General features: G+C 45.7%; 2 protein-coding genes across 2 annotated transcripts in view; both read left to right on the plus strand.

Annotated features, from left to right (window-relative positions):
- Positions 1–7,084: 7,084 nt before the first annotated feature.
- rxfp3.3a1 (relaxin family peptide receptor 3.3a1) lies at positions 7,085–8,198 on the plus strand. Its single transcript, XM_072465097.1, has one exon. The coding sequence runs from the start codon at positions 7,113–7,115 to the stop codon at positions 8,091–8,093; it is 981 nt and encodes a 326-aa protein (XP_072321198.1). The 5' UTR covers positions 7,085–7,112; the 3' UTR covers positions 8,094–8,198.
- A 6,115-nt stretch (positions 8,199–14,313) lies between these two features.
- Positions 14,314–19,213, plus strand: part of uacab (uveal autoantigen with coiled-coil domains and ankyrin repeats b) — a 94,417-nt gene continuing 89,517 nt past the window's right edge. The window contains exon 1 of the mRNA XM_072464831.1: positions 14,314–14,523. Coding sequence (XP_072320932.1) covers positions 14,476–14,523 — 48 coding nt within the window. The 5' untranslated portion in view covers positions 14,314–14,475. The remainder of the gene's footprint in view (positions 14,524–19,213) is intronic.

Consider the following 19,213-nt stretch of genomic DNA (forward strand, 5'->3'; position numbering starts at 1 on the left):
CTCTCATGGTGCTGATCAGTGCTTCCATAATGTTACATGATTTTATTTTAAATATTTATTATATGGACAGATGAAATGCACAGGTAACAAGCCACTCCATCTTAAAACCATCATGAGGTTATAAATACAGCATATTAAAAACTTCAGTATCCAGTATCGTGAAACCTCCTGAAGTGATACAAAGTCATTTCTTTAAAAGTCTTAAACTGGCCAAAGGTGTGATGGTCCTGATGTCCAGCCTGATGACCCCTCTACAATGACCTCTGCTGCTCAGTTAGCATCTATGTCTGTCTCGTGCTTTGTATTTGTCTAGTATTTTATTATTTCACTTTTTCCATTTCATTTTCCTCATTAATTGCCATAAGTTTCCATCTCGTTCACTTTGTAGCACTGCTGCTGTTGTCAAGAAGTCTATTTTAAAGAAGTCACTTTCCTGATAAAGTGGCTGAAGGGGCCGCCACACTCTGTGAAGATGTTATGGCTTTATCTGGAATGTTCCACAGTATGACAGGAGAAGTGAGGCCTCGTGCGCGCTGGCTCCGGTGCTGGTGCGGTTCTGGACACAGGAACAACACCACACATGTCTGCACTCTCCGGCAAAGGTGGACGTCTCCGTGCGGCAATAAAACACTGTGTTATGAGTGTTTAAAAGAGTTGAATGCCACGCAGACAGTGGGACATTCATGGTAAAGCAATGGCATCTCCACGCACAAAGGCAGGTGGCGCTTCCCCTTGATGGAAGTTAGACAAATCGACAGGTTTGAAAGAATATCAGCAACACAAAAACATTCTGTCTGCGTTTCCTCTTGTTTTATTCTTCAATAAACCGTATGTTCTGTGTAGTTGTGCATAAGAGTGGTTCTCAAGTCATTCCTAAAGAAACTTGAACTCGACTTTAATTGGCCTGCGCTCTCATGTTCTCATCTCATCTTTTCCATATTTATCCAAGTTACACGTTTGAAACACATATTTTTCAATCGTCCGGGTATAAAGCTCCAAGAAGAGAACCACCATGAACACATATTCCGTGTCGAGCCACCTTATTCCAGAAGTTGACTTGAGCGCCACTATCTGTTGTAATCCTCTTTCTGTTTATTCTACTCCAAATAGTTTGAAGCTGCAGAGAATCGGTGCATTCTTGACGTGTTGGTCACATTTTACACAAACCAATCTACTTTATATCACATTTTAGCGGCGAGACTTTCCCCTTGTTCTTCTCTCAAGTGAACAGAATCTCCGCTCGACCTGAAGTGCCATTCCGACATAAGTGCCGTAGCAAAAATAGGCAAAAGTGGGCGGGGCAGAATAAGGTCAATGGAGGTTATGCACGAACATCATTTTCAGTCCAAAAATACCCCCAACATTCTGACTGAACTATGGGCTGCACAACTGATGGTCTTTCCTCCGTTGTTGCAACTGTGCAGAGCTAAGCTAGCTTGTTTGCTAATGGCAGCTAATGGGGAGATAAAGGACATTTCAGCTCACCCCACAACAATTAATATCCTCACTTTAGAACCATGTCAGAGAGTGAGGTAATGAGTTCAACTGCGTGTGAGCCCTAAGTCTGTATCAGTGAGTGTAACTGCTTTTATCTACTTTCCTACGCTGCACTCGCTTTTCTTTCTTTTAGATGTTGGGTTCACACTAAATAAGACTTCTAGATTTGTTATTAGTATTGTACGTTTCACCAGTAGCTCATCTAATTCTGAGGAAGAGGCAGGAGGGAGTCTGAATGTGTATTACAAACTCAACACGTAGCAGAGTCACACATAGCATTGCCTATCCGAGCCCTGTTGATGCCTCCACGTTCCTGCGTCACATCGTAAGACATTATCGGCCGCTGGACATCCACGAGGCGTACTGATAAAGCCTCTTAACCTTACAATTTGTCCTGCGTACAGTTTGACCCCATAGCATTAGTTGTTCTTTAATCATTTGATAAGAACGTGTCACACTTACAATTGGCAGTCTTACATTTGTGCCACTCACTGCTAAAATTCCAGATGTGGTGATGTCACCTGCATAACCTCTGTTCACAGATTACAGTTGCATTTAATTATTTTTAAAAAAGCTTTCACTTGATAGAAGGCTAAGAATTACGCATTTCAGAACATGTTTGTGGATGTCAAGTCAATTTTATCTGTAGAGCACTTTTCAAGCACACACACGACTACATACTACATACATTGACTAATAAATTAGACCTAAGCAATGCTAAAAGGATGAGTTTTTAATTTAGAATTCAAAATATTAGGCCTCATTTCAAACGTACATCTACTGCTCTACAGGTCAGTTTTACACAGTGTTAGACCCCATGGAGACACGGGTCATTATATACTAAATATAGCTGATGTAAGCATTGTGTCCAAATTGTGACCCTCAATTGTTAAACCCAATGTTTTTTTTAATTCATATCCAACCCCCTCCTTGTGAGTTATTGACAGCGTGTCGTGTCCAAAGCTGCAGGTCCGTTCTCGTGCTCCATGTCTCCATATCCGTTCTTGGTTTTCACTGCTGTTCATTCCCATCACCAGCGGCTGGTAGAGCTGCCAAACCGTGGCTGCAGAGCCGCGGCGCGGTCAAATGGCCCAGCAGTTTCAGGAACCGCGGCACTGTCATATAGCCTCATGGCTAACCCTGACCTTAACCCTGACCTTAACCTTAACCCTAACCTTAACCCTGACCCTGACCCTAACCTTAACCCTGACCCTAACCTTATCCCTGACCCTAACCTTAACTCGGCGCGGTCTAAAACGGCGCGGTCAAATAGCGCAGCAGTTTCAGGAGCCGCGGCACAAAAGAACATGGCAGTTTCGGCTGCGCGCCGCGGCTCTGTAGACACTCTTCACAACTCATTTTAATTTAGGAAGTGCAAATTAATGGTCTGAAACATGTAAAATGCATGTTAAATATCCCCCAAAAACATCCAAGGCACGCTACGATTCAATAGTAAGGTTGCACCCTGAGGAAGACCTGCTGCGCTAAAATGCGTTGTGCGTTTTGTGTCAGCAGTTTGCGTTCACGTGACATCACAACATTTTACAATTTAATCTTTTAAATAGAAATATGTCAGAATTCTCCGGTAGAATCTGCTGTTTAACCGTCAGATGTATTTTAAGTACCACAAATCCTATCTACATGTGTTTTGTGTACATCTGTGTGCTTTGTGCCTCAGTCTGGAGTGACAGGATAAATAGTTTTATATATTTTTAGAAAAAGAAAGTTGTACTATAAAAAGAAATGGCAGACTGTGGTCACTAAAAGTCGTGTTTGTGGAAGTTGGACTACAGCGACCGGCCTTAAGACACTCACCATTGGTCAGATCTGGACAGTGGCGCGAGGTGTACAGTCCATGTGCATTTGTAAAAAAAAATAATAATAATAATTTTAAAAAATGTGACATTTATTACCTTGCATTGAAGACATTGTTTACTTCTTGAATGTTACCGTTTATGTAGAAAGGTTTAGATGTAATAAAAAGCATTTGTCAACTCTTGGTCTCGTCATTTCACTTGAGAATGTGACATCTTCTGCTCTTCTGCACATGTGCCATCTATATATTTATTTCTTCCCATTTAGCTCACAAACTGACCCCGATCCTCCAGACGCTTCACTTTGGCCTGGCTCTGGGTCCAGAGGCAGAGCTCACCCAAACATTCCTGAATTATGCGTTTTAATCTTGAGGCCGAGCTCAGCAATTCACAAAAAGACATTTAGTAATTCCACAGTTGTGTTTCTGTGAGACATGACAAAAGCTAGAATAAACGGCAAACTACTGCTGTTTATCCTCAGCCTATAAATGCAGGACCCTGAAAGCCACGTTAAATGGGATAAAGCTTTTATCAAGAGTCTTTATCGGAATATTTTACAAATGAGTTAGCAATGTATTAAATTAATTTGTAAAAATATTGCTTTATTCAGTTACAAATCCTTCTAGGAACAGCTTTTGCAACTTGTGTTACCGTCTGCGATTAACCTCAGCTTTTCTGTGGCGGATCCTGGTCCTCCCGCTAATGTCACGCAAGTCAAGTGAAATAGTAAGAAGCTCTCTGATTGGTTTACAAGTTGCAAGTTACTAAAAGTATTTTCAAAATTATTTTTTTTTAAAAATTGTGCTTTATTAAAAGTTTTCATTTAAAGATTTACCAACTCATCCTTAAAAATAAGTTATGTATTAAATCATCCTTTAAATAATCCTTTTGTGTCTCAACGTTTTAACCTCTCATTGTTTCAGATGCATTTGAAATATAAAGCAGGGCCGGCCCTTCCACTAGGCCGTATTGGCGGGTGCCTGGGGCGGCACTGGATTAAAAAAAAAAAAAAATTGCTTGGCCGAATTTTTTGCGCCCCCTTCTATGTATCCAAACACTATTTTGGAATTGACAAATAAATCTAACGAAAATTGTTATATATGTGTTTTTGCTTGGCAGAAGGTTTTTTTTTGGGGGGGGGGGGTAGCTTGCCTAGGGCACCAAATGTGCTGGGGCCGGACCTGCGTCCAGCACATGCATGTGGAGGAGTTGTTGTGTTATTATTGTTGGTCAGCTCTTGGCGAGCCTGGAATAAAGTATCCCTCATTTGGGGTTGAGGTAGTTGGCAACCCTAGTCACTGGAGAGTCATCTCTGATTGGTTGCCACGCTGCGTCGGAACCAAAAGTTCTGCCTTGTTCAACTTCTGCATCGGAAGGGTGTCCAGAGTGGCCAGATCAGGCACTGCTTGGAATCTCAAAACGCCCTGGACATCGACTGTGGATGTAAACTGGATGCTTTGACGCTGTGGTGTGAATGCTCCTTAATATTTTGGGCCTTAATACGACTGGAAACATGGCTTAAGTCCATAAAACTTCATAAAGTAGAAATGCATTATAACATTGAAATTAAATAATAAATACACAATCATTGCAATACCAGAAACCAATATAATTTCTACATTTCTGTTTGAAAGTCTGTTTTAAAGAACAATCTATCCCAGAAATCAGCCCTTGTATTTAGTTATTAGTATTAGTATTAGTCTTCTTAGTGTTTTTAGTTATACTTCAATAGCTTTTAGGGCGCTTAAAGGAATAATAGAGAGAGAATTTTTCACTGAGTTGAGAACTCAAACGACTGTTAGTTTTTTAATGCGCATGCGCACATTCACCCCTCACCCTCCTGTTGTTTCCAAGACGCCGCCTCCCATCAAACCTCGTGTAAGCACGCAACAGCCCCGCTGCTACACGTGTGTTTGTTTATTAGCGCGACAGATCGCATCATCTCTCGTCTCCGCAGATTTCCGTCTCTTCTGAGCTCGAACACAGTCTTTCTCGTGTTTGTACACACACGGGCATATCAACCACACATGCGCAGCCAGGGAAACGTGCTGCTATGCTGGGAACGAGGCTGCAGGTGTGCAGTAGGATGCAAGGAATGATTGCCATGTGGGAGAACTAGTCGGCTGTCCACACCACGAGGAAATGAGACTCTATTATTCCTTTAACCCAGAGACCCCAAACCACTTTAGAATATTGCTTCTTACTCAAAGCTATGGGTTTCTGCCCTTTTATTGGGTTTTTAAACTTTTGGGGCCGTCTTTTGCCCCTGGAGTTAGCGTTAACGGGAGTCTTTTCCAGGGGGCGGGGCCACGGTCAGGGCACTATTTTGCTACTTTCTGGACCTTAACACTGGCGTAAAGAGGCTGGAGGCTGGAGTGGGATGGTGCAGTCCATATATGGTGATGGTGTTTGGTGTCCAAAAGCACCACCTGTGGGAGATGTTTGTCATGCCTTCATATCCAGGCAATGAAAGAAGTGAGCAATAACATTATTTGATTTCCCATTTTTCCCACAATGTAAACAAATAAAATTAATAAGTTAAAATATTGAAACGCAGCCTCGGAGCGTTTCTTTTGTTTCAGCTGGTTCTTGACACATCAGCAAAAGTTTGTTCAAATGGGCTGTCTCTAAATTCAGTTTTTAGTTTTATTCGTTGTAATAAAATATGAGCGATTGTAATAAAATATGAAGCATTTTGAAGCTTAAAATACAGAGAACATGTCAGCTTGACTGTGTGCATTATGCTATAACTTAGAATGTATGTTATTTATGCCCATGAAGGGTTTTTTATAATCATTATCTTGTCTTTATGGGGATAGTAACACGAATCCAGTGCCCTAGTTTTGAAGTAAATTTGTTAAGATTCTGTCCATTCACAGAACGCACCTGACCACGCCCTCAGTTTGCTAAACTCTACCTCATATTTTGGCATAAACACGGCTTTTTTCATTCTGATTCTCTTGTTTAGAATTCCACGCCCTGCGCTGTGCTCAATGTGGCGTAATGAGCTCCTCTGTGCCCACCTCACGCTTCCTCCGGGGCAAAATATGGCCATTTTACAATATAATTTTGTAGGTTTTCAATAGCTTTCAGGGCATTCGACCCATTGACCCCAAACCATTTAGATACATGAAAACTAAATCTAAAACACAAAATCTTTTCATATCCAAACACATTTAGTATTGTAAGCCACAGTATGAATAAGGGGATTTCTTAACTGACTTTTAGGGCATTTGACCCAGTGATGACTTCTACCTCTTTTTTTTTTTTTTTACACAAAATTTGCCAGCTTTACTTGAGTAGTTTTTAGGGGATTTTTTGTATCTTGTGTGGATCAACTTTTATTTATATTTGTTTCTGTAAAGGTTTATTTATTAATAGTTTAACATTAAAAAGGCAGTGTGGTGTGGCTGGGTCAAATACCCAAGAAATGATTGATGAAACTCGGGAGGACAGTAAAGTACTGGCGGGAGACATGACGTGGACGCTGTTCTCTGGTGTAAAGAGCTTAATTATCTTCTTCTCCCTCCACCGGCCCCTGCACGTGCGTGGGGACACATGGACCACGTGGACCTGACATGAGTCCACATATGAAACGGGCAGAGTGAATGGGCAGTTATGCACAGAGTGGCCCCAGAGCGCGCATAAGAGCGCGTCTGCGCGCGGAGGAGGTCGTGCAGCGCGGACAGGACCGGGAGCTCTCAGTATCACACTGGACATCACACTGGACAGTGAGCTGGACTCGAGCTGAGCTGGAGGGTCAGTATCAAGAGTCAGTGTCAGGTCTGGACAAGGGTCAGGATGAACCAGGACAACGGCAGCGCGGCTCTGAACGTGTCCGGGCTGGAGTTCTTCTTGGACCTGGAGGACATAGACGTGAGCGCGGACGGAAGCCTCGTCCTGCGCCTGCTCATCTGCCTCGTGTACAGCGCGGTGTGCGCCGCGGGGCTCGTGGGGAACCTGTTGGTGCTGTTCTTCATCAAGGTCCGCGACAAGCGGAAGACGTCCCGCGTAAACCTGTTCGTGATGAACCTGGCGGTGACGGACTTGCAGTTCGTGCTGACGCTGCCCTTCTGGGCCGTGGACACTGCGCTGGACTTCAGCTGGCCGTTTGGAGACGCCATGTGTCGCATTGTCCTGTCCCTCACCGTCATGAACATGTACGCCAGCGTCTTCTTTCTCACGGCCATGAGCCTCACGCGCTACTGGTCCCTGGCCACGGCCCTCAACAACACCAAGACGCACAGATCGTGCTCAGCCAAGTGGCAGTGCGTGTTCATCTGGACTCTGGCTTCCGTGGCCACTGCACCTACTCCCATCTTCTCCAGGGTGAGCACCGTTACCGGGGAGAGCTTGTGTCTGATGCGCTTCCCCGGGGGCCAGTACTGGCTCGCGCTCTACCACATCCAGAAGATCCTCGTGGGCTTCGTGCTGCCCATGTGCATTGTGTCCTGCAGCTACGTCCTCCTGGTCCGCGTCATCCGTGACCGCAGCATGAAGTGCACCAACCCAAAGCGACAGTCGCGGGTCACCAGGTCCGTGACTATTGTAGTGCTCTCCTTCTTTTTGTGCTGGATGCCCAACCACGCCATCACTCTGTGGAGCGTGCTGGTCAAGCTCAACGCTGCGCACTTCAACAGGGCGTACTACGTGGTGCACACGTACGTATTCCCTCTCACCGTGTGCCTCGCGCACACCAATAGTTGCCTAAACCCCGTCATCTACTGCCTCATGAGGAAAGAGTTCCGGGACAAGCTCTGGGGGCTCGTGCACCGGGGCTAGGCACGAGGATGGCCGTGCGTAATGTGCGCGCACACTGACCGTGCGTAAAGTGCGCGCACACTGACCGTGCGTAAAGTGCGCACACACTGACCGTGCGTAAAGTGCGCACACTGACCGTGCGTAAAGTGCGCGCACACTGACCGTGCGTAACGTGCGCACACTGACCGTGCGTAAAGTGCGCGCACACTGACCGTGCGTAAAGTGCGCACACACTGACCGTGCGTAAAGTGCGCACACTGACCGTGCGTAAAGTGCGCGCACACTGACCGTGCGTAACGTGCGCACACTGACCGTGCGTAACGTGCGCGCACACTGACCGTGCGTAAAGTGCGCACACACTGACCGTGCGTAACGTGCGCACACACTGACCGTGCGTAACGTGCGCACACACTGACCGTGCGTAACGTGCGCACACACTGACCGTGCGTAACGTGCGTAAAGTGTACTGTACTATTCAATGTGCAGTTGGATATGACAAAGACATGTAACTCTGCATCACGTGTGTGGCTGTGCGTAACGCGCGTAAAGTGTACTGTACTATTCAATGTGCAGTTGGATATGACAAAGACATGTAACTCTGCATCACGTGTGTGGCTGTGCGTAACGCGCGTAAAGTGGTGTATCCAAAGAACTGTCTGCGGTGCTGAATGTGGGGCTCTGAGTCTGAGTCTGTGGTCAGTGTTTTACTGCAGTCCTTTAGTCTCCAGTCCAAAGACAAACCATCAAACTACTGAATGTTGTATTAATACATCGTCTATGTCTTTATGTGTCACAATTGCAAATGTCTATTCTTCTGCTGCTCAGAGCATACTTATGTTTGATGAATCAAAGCACGAGGTTGTGTTTTCACAGACCTGCACATGTGCAATAATGCTTCATGTTAGTTCCAGAGGAAGTCCAAAGAGATGCTGAGACTGTGTCTGCTGACATGTAAGGCAGAGGATGCAGTGGAGACATGATCTGATGAAAAGGAGACAAGTGAACCAGTGGTCAATGTTTATATGTTACTATTATACATTTATTACAACCCAATAAAGTCAACTTGAAAAATATTTTTATGTGTGTTGCCACCTGGTCTTACTCATAGGGTCATTTATTGTATAGTATAGTATAAGTGTTCTGGTAATATACTTTATAAGTATGCTTTTTTTCTGAAATCTGCATTTTGCAAAATATGTATATTATTAATCAGGTGATTGTGATATATTCTTATTATTAAATATATTTTCTCCAGAAACACAGCTTCTCTCTTTTAATAAAGGGACTTAAATGCATATTATTACTTTTCATGTATTCCCTTGTCATTATAAAATCCCATTCTGAGATAAACACGGGATATTTTAATACTTTTGCTGAAACTTCTAGATCATTTTGACAGTTTTCACATGAACATTTGGTAAATATTATATTTTAAAGAGCTGAACATAACATTTTGTTTTCGACACAAGATTTGGGTGAGATGAACTATAATCTCTTGGGCTCAAAGTCAGAATATTTTATCCTTGGTGCATGCTCTTTTTAATATGTCCATGTGCACAATTTGCATTGCGTTAGCATAAGCAGCAAGTCTTGGTTGCTAGGTGACGGAGCGGGTCCGTGGGCTAGGCCTGACCCATTTCGGCTGGGTCCTTCGGGGCATGCAGAGACGCAGCAGCAGCAGCTGTAATATAATAATATAATAGATCCATGAGCAGCAGTCAGCCCACTACCGCCCCCTGTGGCATCCAAGCATTCAACCAAGCTCATCTCTGCTTAGCTTTCAAGGTCTGAGACTGCAATCAACAATTTGGCATGGTCACACGTTAAAAGTTTTTATTTTATTGTATAATAAACATAGCACAGACACAGAACAAAATTAAAACAACATCCATGGCACAACTATAAAAAGTCCATTTGGTCCCGTCCCGCGGCTCCAATTACGCACATAACGCACAGTGCGTAGGCCCTACGCCGTAGATATCAACCTGACCATCTGTACTGAACTAAATTTTAACTGAACAACATAGGGTATTTGTGCTGCAGCTGCACTGTTCTTTTAGAATTCAAAAGAGCCTTCAAAAGACATAATGTGTCGTTTTTATCAATTGAAACTAGAATTCTCTCCTTATGAAGTTTGAGCTGTGCAGGGGCAGCTACAGACAGACAGATCCCGGGCACAGCTGGGAACTTTGCATACATATTCTACGAAACACAAAGAGCAAAACGGTTTTTAGATTATGAAAATTGGCCTCACATTTCATTAGAAACCGTGAAAAAGAACAAGTGAAACGAGATATTTGACGCAGCAAACCACAGAGCTGACACTTCTTCTTCTTACAAATGTCTAAATCCTGTTTTCATAAATGCAACAGAAAGAGTGAATAGTTTGCAAACTGCAGCAGGGGCAGAGCAAGGAAATGTACGGACTGTGGGGGCCCCTCTAATATTATATCCAGAGGCGGCTGGTGGTGCAAAATATAGGGGGGCCATTTGGCATGACCATGTTTTCTTTTTTTTAAATGTCCAAAATGGAATATATAACATTGACTGTATAAATACATATATTAAAGATAAATTTACAACTGAATTAATTAAGTAAAAACATTTTATTTCCACTTTAGGTAATGATAATACAATGACTTAGAGGCAGATACCATTTGTGAGAAAATCCATTTGGCATGAAATTACATTTTACACTAAAATATCAGATTGTAAAGAGCAAAACAAAAATCTCAGTGATACTGTACCTTATAGTGCAGAGTAGCTATTACTACATTAAAAGGAAATAAAAACAAATAATTGTTGGTCGTTCATAAAACAAGTGGCATTAGTTACCCTGAACCATGTGTAACATTTTATATTTTTATATTTAGTCATGACAGACATGTTTGCTATATTTGGGGGTTGTTCTTAAAGACATGTCATTTATAGCATTCTTTCATGGGTTTTTTAATAACCAAAGCATATTTTTATGAATAGTAGTTAAGCGATACTTAATAGTTAGCGTTAGCCTTATCCAGGTAATAAACTAAAAAAAACGCTACTCTTTGGTGTGTTTGTAGTCAAGGTAACGGAGTTTGACACATCACATGTCTCGGATTAATACGAAATCAGCTGCTTTCACTTATACAAATATATTTTTTATTCACAGCCAGCAAAGAGTCCAGCAAGTCATTCTGACTCGTTTTGGATGTACCTTTTGTACACAGACGTCTGTAGATGCAGTTTTAAGAAGTAAACGTGAAAAACAAGGCGTGTGGCACTTCCATGTACGTCGCGCGCACATGTCTGTGTCTCCAGCGTAACTACTACGCTAAAATGGGCGGTGGAGAAAGCGCCCTTCTGAGACTATTTCCCAATGGCATTTTCCATAGTGACGTAGTCACTTTTGATTGTGATTTGATTGGCTAAAAATCCCCATTGCTTTTCTAAGAGGCTCAGGGGCCCTTTTCAAACAGTGACGCAGGTTGTGCTACGCAGCAGACCGCAGACAAAATATCGTAGATATAGATATCTATATGTATATATATATGATTCTTTTACACATTTAAACTAATAAGAATATAAAATAATTCTGAACAAATTATATTGTTCTTAGACACAAAAAATGTACACAGTTGGCTGATTGACAGGAGGCGGCGCCCCAGCGCCCTTAATGGACCAGCCGCCCCTGATTATATGTAAAATGCACCATATTGCAAAACATTAAATCATTTTTATTGAAAACTTCTTGGTTTTAAATGACAGGCTACTGTCTTGGGCTTGTTCTCTGGTTGTTCTGGCCTGGCAATTTACATAAAAAGGTTGTATTACAGACATCAAACCCCTCTGTCTTTTGTACACCTTCAAAGTGGATTGCGGGCACAAGGAGCAGTTCTGCTCAGGGCTCCCAAATGGCTAGCAACAGCTCTGCAAATCTCTAAATCCTGTTTTCATGAATGCCACAGAAAGCATGAATAGTTTGCAACCTGTATTGTTTTCTAGAGCCTCAATCTGTTCTTCCATTCGTCTGATGTCAGTCACAATGTCTGTCCAGTCCTTGATCGTTGGTGAGGTTTGTGTCATCCATTTCTTTGTAATGGCCTTTTTCTTGCTTCTAAAAGTAAATTCAAAAGGTATCTATTGTGTCTGTGGCAGGATTTTTCAGAACCAATTTATTTATTTTTTCAAGATTTTCTTTGGGCCCACCGACTTTATTAGACATGAGTGATAAATGGGGGATGAGAGAGAAGGGAGGACATGCAGTGAATTGTCAGCCTGCAATTGGAGCCTGGCATATGTGTGCTGTGCATTAACCACTCCACCACTGGGCAGTGCACAAGGCCAATTTTCTAGAATTAAGAGGGATGGTAATGTCAAACACAGTCTGCAGTGCCTTGGTAACTTCAGTCCAATTTCTGAGCCTGATAGTAGTTTGCCTCCTGCTGCCACAGTTTCTCCAACAGTTTGCATTTTCTTGGGAATAATGGGCACTTTGACATAGTGTTATGAAAATTAAAAATTAAATCTCAGGTCAGTTCTATTTTGTACAAAACCTTGGTCTTAAGCCAACCAGTTTAAGATTTTAACATCTTTGTTTAGTTTGTATGTTTTGATCAGCTCCTTCCATGTTGTAAGCACAGATTTTACCCAGGGATTCTTAACTTCCTCCAAATGGCTCCACCGTCTGTAATGTAAGGCACAGGAACATTAATCTCAATATTCTTCCATTGAGCTTCATACTCTGTATTAGTACTCTAGCGTAAATAGGGTCGACTTTTATTGTCATGAAATTAACTTAATTATTTAATTTACCTGATTTTTATTTATTTGAATTAGGACAGTGCATATTAATCAATATGATTGCATTGTCGCGGGTTCTTCTCATCCCATTTTCACACTTGGCTGTCGTGCCTGAAAAAGTCCTTGCACCAGGTCAGTGAGCAGGTCAGTGAGCAGGTCAGTGAGCAGGTCAGTGAGCAGGTCAGTGAGGTCAGTGAGCAGGTCAGTGAGCAGGTCAGTGAGCAGGTCAGTGAGGTCAGTGAGGTCAGTGAGCAGGTCAGTGAGCAGGTCAGTGAGCAGGTCAGTGAGCAGGTCAGTGAGGTCAGTGAGCAGGTCAGTGAGCAGGTCAGTGAGCAGGTCAGTGAGCAGGTGAACATGTTATAGTGAATTTGTAGTGTTGGCTCTAGAGAGACAGACAAGACTCAAACTTACTGTAAAATAAGTGAAACTGAGTCAGGCTGAGTCAGGACAGTCTTGTGTTTCCTGATATCTGGTCAAATTGGACCTGAATATTATAACAATAAAATTATAATGATTTAACTGTAAACTTAAAGTTTCTACTGAAGACTTGAAGGAAATCAGAGGCTTATTAAAGTCAAAACTGAAGTGGACAACTATACATACAAACCTGTTATGTTTGACCTGTGTGTGCTAATCACTGACTCCTGCAACAAAACCATACTCATGTTTTAAATATAGCTGATATTTAAATGTAGCTGATATTTGTACGATGTATTTTGTTGTTGTATTAACTCCAGCCGCACAGTTGACACTAAAATAAATTGGGATTGTTCTAATGTTTGGGCACTTTAAAATTCAACTGAAACTGGTTGTACAGATCGGTCATTATAAGCTTGAATTTTCTGCATTTATTCCTCTTAGTCCGCCATCTGGTTTTATCACGCTAACTTAAAGGGATCTCACTTATTTTATTTTATGTTTGAACTCCAAACTCTAAATTTTTATTTTAAATTTAAATTTTATTACAAGCCCCTGAAAGTCATTCTTGGTGAATTTTGGCTTCAGCTTTGAAAAGGGAATTGTCAGCAGCAGTTTTACTCCTTCATCTACAAAACCAAAAAACAAAAGCACATCTGATTTTTCTTTGTGCAGACTTTATTACACCTTATAATTACAGTAAATCTGAATCCAGAGGCCAAAACTACACAGTCCCAGCTTCACAGAGAGCGCAGCCGAGTGCTCAAACTCCATGGCTCCTTTTAGTCAGGCGTTTTAAAGTCACTCCGTCGGACGACAGCGCCAAATAGAAACGTCTGGAGGTCATTTCCAGGTGTTCCTCGCAGGTACGTGACGTCACCACGCTCCTCCTCCTCCTTCAGGACGCTTCCCACGTTATGGCAGCGCCTCTCAACCAGGAAGTCCCGCCTCTCCTCGCACCCCATTGGTCCCCTGCCTCTAGCGGCGCGCCTTTGCTCGGTCGTGATTGGCCGGAGGCGGCGCCACTCCACCCGGACTTTGGTTTGTGTCTGCGGCGTCAGGTGAAACTCGTCCCGTGAGAGCAGCGCACGGACAAACAGGGAATACGCGCACTTTGCTGGAACTTTCAGCATATTTTTGTTGTGCTTTTATGAATTAATTGACCGGATAAGACGTTTGAGAATTGGAATAACCGCCGTGCACCATGAAGAGCCTCAAGTACCGTTTGAAAAAGCACGAAGTTAACATTACAGTAAGTTGTGGCGCTTGGTTTTGTTTCTTTCGCTGGCTGCGGTTCTGAACTAACCTGTTATTCATCGCGCTGTTTTAGATGACGGGCTCGTTTGAACTTACATTCCACATTGTTAACTTTGTTTTCGGTACCGCCATTGTCCGCTCCGCGCTGAAAGTTCCGCGCGGCCCCGACTTTTCGGCACCTGCGCCTGGATCATGGGACGTGTTCGCCCGGGACGTTGATCGCGCTGCTTTCACGGGCTCCTGCTGCGGTCTGTCAGCTTTTAGTCCGAGCTGGTCCTAATGTGAAGCGGTCAAGCACAGACTGTGGTCAGTCGTGTCTGAGGTCAGTCGTGTCTGAGGTCAGGCGTGTCTGTGGTCAGGCGTGTCTGTGGTCAGTCGTGTCTGTGGTCAGGCGTGTCTGTGGTCAGGCGTGTCTGTGGTCAGTCGTGTCTGTGGTCAGGCGTGTCTGTGGTCAGTCGTGTCTGTGGTCAGTCGTGTCTGTGGTCAGGCGTGTCTGTGGTCAGGCGTGTCTGTGGTCAGGCGTGTCTGAGGTCAGGCGTGTCTGTGGTCAGGCGTGTCTGTGGTCAGGCGTGTCTGTGGTCAGGCGTGTCTGTGGTCAGTCGTGTCTGTGGTCAGGCGTGTCTGTGGTCAGGCGTGTCTGTGGTCAGGCGTGTCTGTGGTCAGTCGTGTCTGTGGTCAGGCGTGTCTGTGGTCAGGCGTGTCTGTGGTCAGTCGTGTCTGTGGTCAGGCGTGTCTGTGGTCAGGCGTGTCTGTGGTCAGTCGTGTCTGTGGTCAGGCGTGTCTGTGGTCAGGCGTGTCTGTGGTCAGGCGTGTCTGTGGTCAGGCGTGTCTGTGGTCAGGCGTGTCTGAGGTCAGGCGGTGTCTGTGGTCAGGCGGTGTCTGTGGTCAGGCGTGTCTGTGGTCAGGCGTGTCTGTGGTCAGTCGTGTCTGTGGTCAGGCGTGTCTGTTGTCAGTCGTGTCTGTGGTCAGTCGTGTCTGTGGTCAGGCGTGTCTGTGGTCAGGCGTGTCTGTGGTCAGTCGTGTCTGTGGTCAGGCGTGTCTGTGGTCAGGCGTGTCTGTGGTCAGGCGTGTCTGAGGTCAGGCGTGTCTGTGGTCAGTCGTGTCTGTGGTCAGTCGTGTCTGTGGTCAGGCGTGTCTGTGGTCAGTCGTGTCTGTGGTCAGGCGTGTCTGTGGTCAGGCGTGTCTGAGGTCAGGCGGTGTCTGTGGTCAGGCGGTGTCTGTGGTCAGGCGTGTCTGTGGTCAGGCGTGTCTGTGGTCAGGCGGTGTCTGTGGTCAGGCGGTGTCTGAGGTCAGTCGTGTCTGTGGTCAGGCGTGTCTGTGGTCAGGCGTGTCTGAGGTCAGGCGGTGTCTGTGGTCAGGCGGTGTCTGTGGTCAGGCGTGTCTGTGGTCAGTCGTGTCTGTGGTCAGTCGTGTCTGTGGTCAGTCGTGTCTGTGGTCAGGCGTGTCTGTGGTCAGTCGTGTCTGTGGTCAGGCGTGTCTGTGGTCAGGCGTGTCTGTGGTCAGTCGTGTCTGTGGTCAGGCGTGTCTGTGGTCAGTCGTGTCTGTGGTCAGTCGTGTCTGTGGTCAGGCGTGTCTGTGGTCAGGCGTGTCTGTGGTCAGGCGTGTCTGAGGTCAGGCGGTGTCTGTGGTCAGGCGGTGTCTGTGGTCAGGCGTGTCTGTGGTCAGGCGGTGTCTGTGGTCAGGCGGTGTCTGTGGTCAGGCGGTGTCTGTGGTCAGGCGTGTCTGAGGTCAGGCGTGTCTGTGGTCAGGCGTGTCTGTGGTCAGGCGGTGTCTGTGGTCAGGCGGTGTCTGAGGTCAGTCGTGTCTGTGGTCAGGCGTGTCTGTGGTCAGGCGTGTCTGAGGTCAGGCGGTGTCTGTGGTCAGGCGGTGTCTGTGGTCAGGCGTGTCTGTGGTCAGGCGTGTCTGTGGTCAGTTGTGTCTGTGGTCAGTCGTGTCTGTGGTCAGTCGTGTCTGTGGTCAGGCGTGTCTGTGGTCAGGCGGTGTCTGAGGTCAGTCGTGTCTGTGGTCAGTCGTGTCTGTGGTCAGGCGTGTCTGTGGTCAGGCGTGTCTGTGGTCAGGCGTGTCTGTGGTCAGGCGGTGTCTGAGGTCAGTCGTGTCTGTGGTCAGTCGTGTCTGTGGTCAGGCGTGTCTGTGGTCAGGCGTGTCTGTGGTCAGTCGTGTCTGTGGTCAGGCGTGTCTGTGGTCAGGCGTGTCTGTGGTCAGGCGTGTCTGTGGTCAGGCGGTGTCTGAGGTCAGTCGTGTCTGTGGTCAGTCGTGTCTGTGGTCAGGCGTGTCTGTGGTCAGGCGGTGTCTGAGGTCAGTCGTGTCTGTGGTCAGTCGTGTCTGTGGTCAGGCGTGTCTGTGGTCAGGCGTGTCTGTGGTCAGGCGTGTCTGTGGTCAGGCGTGTCTGTGGTCAGGCGTGTCTGAGGTCAGTCGTGTCTGTGGTCAGGCGTGTCTGTGGTCAGGCGTGTCTGTGGTCAGTTGTGTCTGTGGTCAGTCGTGTCTGTGGTCAGTCGTGTCTGTGGTCAGGCGTGTCTGTGGTCAGGCGGTGTCTGAGGTCAGTCGTGTCTGTGGTCAGTCGTGTCTGTGGTCAGGCGTGTCTGTGGTCAGGCGTGTCTGTGGTCAGGCGTGTCTGTGGTCAGGCGGTGTCTGAGGTCAGGCGTGTCTGTGGTCAGTCGTGTCTGTGGTCAGTCGTGTCTGTGGTCAGGCGTGTCTGTGGTCAGGCGTGTCTGTGGTCAGGCGGTGTCTGAGGTCAGTCGTGTCTGTGGTCAGTCGTGTGTGTGGTCAGGCGTGTCTGTGGTCAGGCGGTGTCTGAGGTCAGTCGTGTCTGTGGTCAGGCGTGTCTGTGGTCAGGCGTGTCTGTGGTCAGGCGTGTCTGTGGTCAGTCGTGTCTGTGGTCAGTCGTGTCTGTGGTCAGGCGTGTCTGTGGTCAGGCGTGTCTGTGGTCAGGCGTGTCTGGTCAGTCGTGTCTGTGGTCAGGCGGTGTCTGAGGTCAGTCGTGTCTGAGGTCAGTCGTGTCTGAGGTCAGGCGGTGTCTGTGGTCAGGCGGTGTCTGTGGTCAGGCGGTGTCTGTGGTCAGGCGTGTCTGTGGTCAGGCGGTGTCTGAGGTCAGTCGTGTCTGAGGTCAGTCGTGTCTGAGGTCAGTCGTGTCTGAGGTCAGGCGGTGTCTGTGGTCAGGCGGTGTCTGTGGTCAGTCGTGTCTGTGGTCAGTCGTGTCTGTGGTCAGGCGTGTCTGTGGTCAGGCGTGTCTGTGGTCAGTCGTGTCTGTGGTCAGGCGTGTCTGTGGTCAGGCGTGTCTGTGGTCAGGCGTGTCTGTGGTCAGGCGGTGTCTGAGGTCAGTCGTGTCTGAGGTCAGTCGTGTCTGAGGTCAGTCGTGTCTGAGGTCAGGCGGTGTCTGTGGTCAGGCGGTGTCTGTGGTCAGTCGTGTCTGTGGTCAGTCGTGTCTGAGGTCAGTCGTGTCTGTGGTCAGTCGTGTCTGTGGTCAGTCGTGTCTGTGGTCAGGCGTGTCTGTGGTCAGTCGTGTCTGTGGTCAGGCGTGTCTGTGGTCAGGCGTGTCTGTGGTCAGGCGTGTCTGTGACCCCTCTGTATCGTGTGGACATGGTCCAGGCTCTGGTGATGCACCGACACAGCAAAACATGGATTAACTGAAAAGGCATTTTAACTTAAAAATGGGCACGTCAATAGTTTTACTTGAGTGTAAAAATTGAATGTTTAAGTATTTCATAAACATTTTGAGAACCACTAAATCGTTGAATGTAAGAGGTAAAGAATTGTCTTGATTTTTGGTCAACATTAGCAATTAGAAATCAGTGCCTTTTATATTTTCCTGTGAATTCTGTGTATTTCTTAACACAATCCCACGAGTCAAAGAGTCTAAAATGTCCCCCTTGAAATGCACTTAAACCCAGTTTGCTATGTAACGTTTCAAGTACTAAAACAATTGAGTTTTTAAAAATTTCATCAAAGATGTATAAACCATGTGGGACAATAAAGGAATATCTTATCTTATCTTAAACACATGCGTCCTTAATGAGTAGACTTGCATCTCCACAAACATGGCTTTAACGTTCCATTTCCATGGTAACATGCAGGAGACATTCCATCTCCATGAAGTTACTTACTGTTACTTCTAAGTAAAGAAAGATGCCTAAACCTGTGTACATGGGTACTGCACTTTACTCCTGGTGTTTGAAAACTAAAGACGTGTTCTAGTTTAGGCTCAAACGTCACAGCTGGTGCAAATGCAGGTGCTACATTTACTTGACTACATTTACATTTTTTACATTTATTAATCTTCTTTTGGGAGAATATAAGAATGTGCATCATCAATTGTCTGTGTGGTTAAATCTATCGCCTGCTAAAAGAGAAATCCGAGTTGGGCTCCTGTCTGGACGGTTATTTAAGATGACTGTCTTGTACTTGTACTCACTAAACTACCGCTTGTGTAACTTTAGCCGTCTGTGTCATGGGCCTTGCATAGTTTCATGGTCCCGTTACTGGGAAACTGCTCAGTATTTATGGCCCGTTCTCGGAGACAATAAGAGAGAAACAGCTTCTCACACCAAATGTGAGGGGAACGTCTAATGAGTCGAGACCTCAGATGTGAGACTGGACGTCACGATATCGAATTTTACTGTTTCGATTATTGTGAGTAAAAACATCTCGATTTAACGATTATTCGCAATTGAGACTGTGAACAAACAGTG

Source organism: Eucyclogobius newberryi, unplaced genomic scaffold (genome assembly GCF_026437365.1).
Source record: "Eucyclogobius newberryi isolate DKJ021-1_F unplaced genomic scaffold, fEucNew1.0.hap1 SCAF_5, whole genome shotgun sequence".
Taxonomy (NCBI): Eukaryota; Metazoa; Chordata; class Actinopteri; order Gobiiformes; family Gobiidae; genus Eucyclogobius; species Eucyclogobius newberryi.